This window comes from Clarias gariepinus, chromosome 23, assembly GCF_024256425.1.
Source record: "Clarias gariepinus isolate MV-2021 ecotype Netherlands chromosome 23, CGAR_prim_01v2, whole genome shotgun sequence".
Lineage (NCBI taxonomy): Eukaryota > Metazoa > Chordata > Actinopteri > Siluriformes > Clariidae > Clarias > Clarias gariepinus.
In genome coordinates, this window is record NC_071122.1 from 13,874,154 (window position 1) to 13,880,153 (window position 6,000).

The window sequence follows — 6,000 nt, forward strand, 5'->3', positions numbered from 1 at the left end:
GGACAAAACAGCTTTAAAAATCATTTACATTAATACCATAATCACCATCACACTTGCCGTTTTGTCACTCTGTAACTAGTCCAGTCAAGGCATTTTTTCCCTACAGTTTACACCTTTTCCTTTTCTATCTCAACATTGGATAGTCAGTAATATTGCACTGAATGTCACTGGAAAATGATGAATGAGAAAAAAGCTCTTGCTCTTTTGGTTTTTAGGAGCTATCAGCAAAACCTGATCATTATCCATTACATTTGAGATCAGTCAATTAAACACAGTTGGAACAGCATATAGTAACAGTGCTAGCTAAAATTGTCTCCCTTTGGCATCAGCGCACCACACAAATGATAACTGCTCACAGGGAGTGTTCAAGTCACACCGGGACTTTTAATTATGCAGAACAAAAGAACACAGTTATGAAAGTAGTGACTTATGACTACCTTTATTTCTTTATCTAATCTCCTGCTACACTAATACACTTATCCAAGCATTTCACTAGTGTTTGCGTACCATCAAGGTAAAGCGTTTTTTTTTTTTAGTATACCGGAGACATTATTGGACTACCAGCCTCACATCTGAAACACTGGACTCTAGGAGGTCTTTTAATGGCTCAAACATGTAAAAAAGGCATGGAGCGAGGTCAGGACTACACAGGGGAGGTGGCAATAACTTACAGCTGAGTTTATGTAATGTGCATGCAGTGTTGATGATTGATGTGTACAGTTCCCACAGATGGATACGTCTGTCCTGAGAGTTGGTGATCCATCCATTTTCAAGGATCACACGTATCACTCATTTATTGTTCTGGGGAGCAACTTTAGTGGATTCTGCAATTTAAGATTGTATGATTGTGTTTAGGTTTGTGTGATTAGAAATTACAGTACATAAAAGAGACAGTGACAAAGTCTATGGGTATGGTGAATGGTAGACCGTAAATACTTTAAATGCTATAAAGCATGAATGCATTAAAAACCCAATTTGGCATAAAAATTCTTTGAGCACCCTTTAAGGTCAGGTACAATGTGTACGGTTTTATAAGGAATCCTGCAGAACCTCCTAAAGTCCTTCTGTGGACTGCTGCACCTGCTTCTTTTTTGGATGCAAAACGCAGCAGCTTCAATTTTTTTTTTTCTGTCTGTAAAGTGATTGCTTATATAATAATACTTTCTTTTCTGGCATACAAGTGTTTTACTGTATCATTTAATTTCCACATAGTTTCCCATTGGGATTAGGGATCACAAAGGGCTCCGAACTACTCAGTGCGTGTGTGGTTCAAGAGCCCTCTGATACCGCAGACCCCTGTTTAGTTGAAACGTAAAAAGTCTGAACAGAGAGGTGCACGTTTTATCTCCATTTAATGACAGGTGCCAATACTTCTGGAACAGACTGTATGAACCTGCTGCATTCGGTTTGAAACTCCGGTGTCAACACCTGACATGACCGGCTCAAGCTCTACTCCAAGGTCACACATTCAGGAGAGTGTGTTCCCTGAAGGGGGAAAATGGTAACATATAATTTATGACCTACCCTCAGCGGGAACAATTTCTACTTTTAAGAATGGTAGCTGGAATAAGGGCAGCATTACTGGTGAGCCAAAAAGAGTGTCCTTATTAGAGGAGATTGTGCTCTTTCAGAGCAATTCCTAGCGGAGCCTGAGATTAAATAGGATGTGTCAGAGGGGAATGAGCACATGGGCAGGCAGACTAGATTAGCATGCTCATCAAGGATGGGTTATGAAGGGGGGTGGGAGGTGCAGCATTTCTAAGATGGGATGCTGCTTAACAATCCATGTGATATGAAGCTGGCGTGAATGGTGGGATGGAGAATGTTTAGGAGCATCAAGCACCTTAGCCTGGTTGTTATCATTTTTCTGTGCCCTGCATGGCATTATCCTGCCGGTTCTCATCCTGAACTAGTATTTATGGGACTCAGGCTGGATCACTCGAGTGCTGTGGTCGTGTCACGTTTGGTACTCTGCTTATAATGTTTTGTCGGCTCACTTTGACCTTCAGTCCCTCTGTCAGCCTTACTGTGGCATTGGATTACAGTTCGTTGATGTTCTTCATTCCCAGAAAACTCAGTGTGCCCATCTTTTTCCTTATTGCGTCATTGAACATACATCTGCCTTTCGTGTTGCGAGGATGATGATGATGCTAAAAGAATGCAAGGTTAAAGCCCCTGCCTACACTCAGCCTTTAGCAAGTCATCTGATTTGCATTTAGCTTTAGACTGAGATTCACAGGAGTCACTGTATCCATTTTAAGCTTTCTCGGCTCAATTATTAATAAACCGATATGCCCAGGACGAGAAGGCTAAAGAAAGCAGTGGGATTCAGAGGACAAAGGAGTGTTGCTGTCGGTTAGTTTTATGCACAGGGAAAAGATATGCTATGCTGTTGTGCTGAAGTGAGGTGGGCCATCAGACGGAAATAGAATTGAGAGCAGAGAGAATCATGGGGGAGGACAGCAATGCTAAGGAAAAAGACATTTCTCCGTGGTTTTGCAGCTGGTGCCAGGACACAGCATGCTAGTACTATTAGCATACAATAGCCATCTTCCATAGATGATCCCCTGGGGGCCATCTCGAGCAAATTGTTTACCCGAGCTTGAAGCAATGACAGCGATGTCTTCTTTACTCTTCTGCCTGATTTCAAGGGTTGAGCAACTGACGCCTCCTCAGCAAAGTAAAAATAGGATTCTTTTCAGAGTTTCTTACAAATCTGTAGCCCTGCTACTCAAGGTATGTGTTCTCAAGACATCGTGGGATATTCTCCTTCCTGAATGCATGCGCTCACTAGAACAATTATGAAGAACTGAATGAAGTTCTTGCGTTTACAGTATGAATGTTCTTGCAGGAACATTCAAATGTTTTCCATAGAGAGAAAGACAGTTCACAATTCAGAGGGACCAACAAACTGTGCTCGGCATACAGGTGTATACTGCAGTACAGGCACCAATACCGTCCCCCAGCCTAGGTCTAAACGTATAGGAAAACTGAAACATTCTTGCTGGATTTGTGGGTAGTGTAATCAATGTGTGTCAGTGCTAAAAATAATTCCGGTATAAAACAATTTGAGCCTATTTGATTGGCTTAAGGCCACAGACAAAATGGATTCTGCTCCATCGAAAGGTCTGCAACCTCTTCCTTTTTTTTTTTTTCCTTTCACCTTATGTTTAAGTTTCTGCAAATGGCTGCTGCATTAAATATTCATATTAACTCTAGCTTTTAACCATGCAGGTATTTAAGAGGTTTCTGAGCAGTCTGTTATACCTGTGTGGGGGGAAAAAAAATCGAGGTCCTTACTTACTGTGGCCTGATCATTCCGCTTGCATTTCTTTTTTCCAATTAGTTCATAAAAAGCTCACAGGTCTGATGTGCACATGTGTAACATGCATATCGAATTTTACAAGGTGGGAAATGATTTCATGCCCCATAAAACTCTTAATAAGTGGTAAAATCAGGTACGTCATGAGATTTAGGACAATGACGCTAAATGAGGCCAGGGTTACAGGGTGTACATGAAGGTGACACCGGCCTGGGTGGGAAAATGCCGAAAAATGCGCTTGTTAACAAGGCTAGATGTGACCATTTGTCTTCATTATCACCTTGCACTTGGGACGTCAGCCCAAGTCATTCTAGCAGAAAAGAGTTCTTTCTTCAGATGACGCACAGGTGGTTATATGTTTGCAAAGATCAAGAAAGGACTTGGCTGTCAGGCACAGAAGCCAAATGCCCTCAAGGGTTCGAGCGCCAAAACTGTGTGAGTACAATTTACACTTGAATCATTTTCGAGTCCTTAGAGCTGCTACCAGGGGACATCTGCATTATCAGGACTATCTCAAAGCGATGCAAAAACTTGAAAGAAAGAGTGCTAATAATTAAAACAGGGTTTGTGATCATACCACAGTTAGTGCATCAGTTAAATCTGTAGGAGAGCATAAACTGGGGACCCCATATGCTGTTCTGTTAAATGACAGATGAGCCGTGAAGAACAGAACATGCCAATCACATCATCTTCCACCGAAGCACAGAACGGGCCGTTTTCCACTTAACAAGAGGATTCTATGACGCAAAAAAAAAGGAGAGGGATTCCGACTCAAGAAAATACCGGTATCAGAGGGTCAAACCGTTACCCTGCAGGTAGCAAATTTTGTTTGACCTCTATGCTGTTGCCTGGGAGACATTCGAGTTAATAACTCCGCAAGACAACCGACCAAGCAAGCACAATAGTGTGTGGGGGGGAAGACCTACTACTCCTGGAGCTCCTAAATACAAGCCATGAAAGAAAAATAATCAATAAGTGTTAGAATGAGTCACCGATGTTGTGCGTGTGTGGAGGAAGAGTGAGGGGAGGAAGGAGAGGACAGTGTTTTTTTTTTTTTTTTAATTTAATAAAATAGAACGGAGGCACACACTCACCTTCTGTCTGTGAGGTTTTCAGCCTCTGGCACAGTCCCGTGATGTCTCCATAATCCTCCTGAATTTTGACGACTGCCTCTGTGCCTCGGAGCTCCATGAGCGAGCGCAGCTCCATAAGCGAGCATCCGAAGCCGCCTGCATCATTTCTTTGGTTCTTGGAGTAAAAATCGCTGTTCCTCATGTCCCCCATGGTGTTGGAGTGTTGCTCAATAGCTTGATCTGAAGATGAGTTAAATCGTTTTTTTGTTGTTGTTGTTTTTCTCTTTTTAAGACACCGAGAGACTGGCACCGCGGCGCACAAGCCTCTTGGGATGAAGATTATCTGAACGCACTCGGACAAAAAAAGCAACAAAAAATGAAGAGTATGGAAAAGAGATGGAGGAAATAAAATCGTAAAAACGTAAGGGGGGGAATCCAGTCCAGTGTGCGCGGCAGAGGAGAGGAAAAGCGGGCTGAGTTCCTGAGGATCAGCGCGGCTGCAGAGCGGCGTCGCTCCACACAGCGTTTCCCATTTCAGCCCGTCTCCACTCGGCTCCTGTCTACATGGTGATCCTCTCCATTACTCCTTCAGAGACAGAGAGACAAGAAGGGAGAGCGAGAGAGCGAGAGAGGAGGACGAGAGGGAGGGAGAGCGAGAGAGAGAGAGAGAGAGAGAGAGAAGGGGGGAGGGAGAGACAGAGAGGTGAACATGAGTGAATCTCAGAGGCGCATGCAGCACAAAAGAGAGAGCCGAGACAGAGAGAGAGAGAGAGAGAGGGAGAGAGAAACAGCACACCGACTCTCACACTCCAGAGAGGAGGAGGAGGAGAATGGAGCTGTCTGTCTATCCATCTCTCTGTCACATCTCAGCTCGAGAAATGCTTGTCAGCTAAATACAAAACACCATCAATATTCAATCTTAGAGCACGAGTCGAGGATGACCTATTTTAGTTTCTCATGTCAAACATGACTGGAGTTCTCAAAACAACATGAAAACTCTGTTTCCAAAATAATATATTTATTGCTGAAATCATGTACGGATCATGTTGCCCTGAGGTGAAATAGACATCGCTGCTGTTTTTTTTACCTTCCATCCCTTATTTACACTCCCACTCCTATCCATCAGGAGAATACATTCAGAGGCTTCATTTTCATCAATACCGTTTACACTGAAAATAAATGACATGGAAATAAACTGTATACGGGTGATGGTCAGGTTACAGTATAGATGAAACCACTGGTGTGACATATTAGGTGCAGGGTTTAGGCAGAAGAGTGAAGGCAATAGGCTTGTCCTATATTGATCTTTCCCTGATTGCAATGTACCATTTGGGAAAAGGAAAAAAAAAAACACTGTGATAAACCATGTCACTGCCTAGAACCGACCATCTACCTCACAACCGAACTGATTTTGTCAGATCATTAGATAAAACGAGTTTTTGTTTAAAAAAAAAAAATCCCTAAATACCTGTAGTCTATCTGCAGTCTCAGTATATGTACATTGTATTGACACAAAATGGCACATGATGTATTTCCATTTTTCATTCATAGTTTTATAGCCAGTACATGTTCTTAATTTAAACAAATGATCGCATATAACGTATT

General features: G+C 42.5%; 1 protein-coding gene across 9 annotated transcripts in view; it reads right to left on the reverse strand.

The window, feature by feature from the left end:
- The window catches only part of atp2b2 (ATPase plasma membrane Ca2+ transporting 2), an 81,232-nt gene extending 76,257 nt beyond the window's left edge, over positions 1-4,975 (reverse strand). For 8 of the 9 annotated variants that reach the window (XM_053483934.1, XM_053483931.1, XM_053483939.1 and 5 more), the window contains exon 1: positions 4,417-4,691. In XM_053483934.1, the coding sequence (XP_053339909.1) occupies positions 4,417-4,606 (190 nt within the window). In that variant the 5' untranslated portion in view covers positions 4,607-4,691. Of the gene's footprint in view, positions 1-4,416 lie in introns of all 9 variants that reach the window. The other variant, XM_053483937.1, reaches the window with a different exon arrangement.
- Between the last annotated feature and the right edge of the window lie 1,025 nt (positions 4,976-6,000).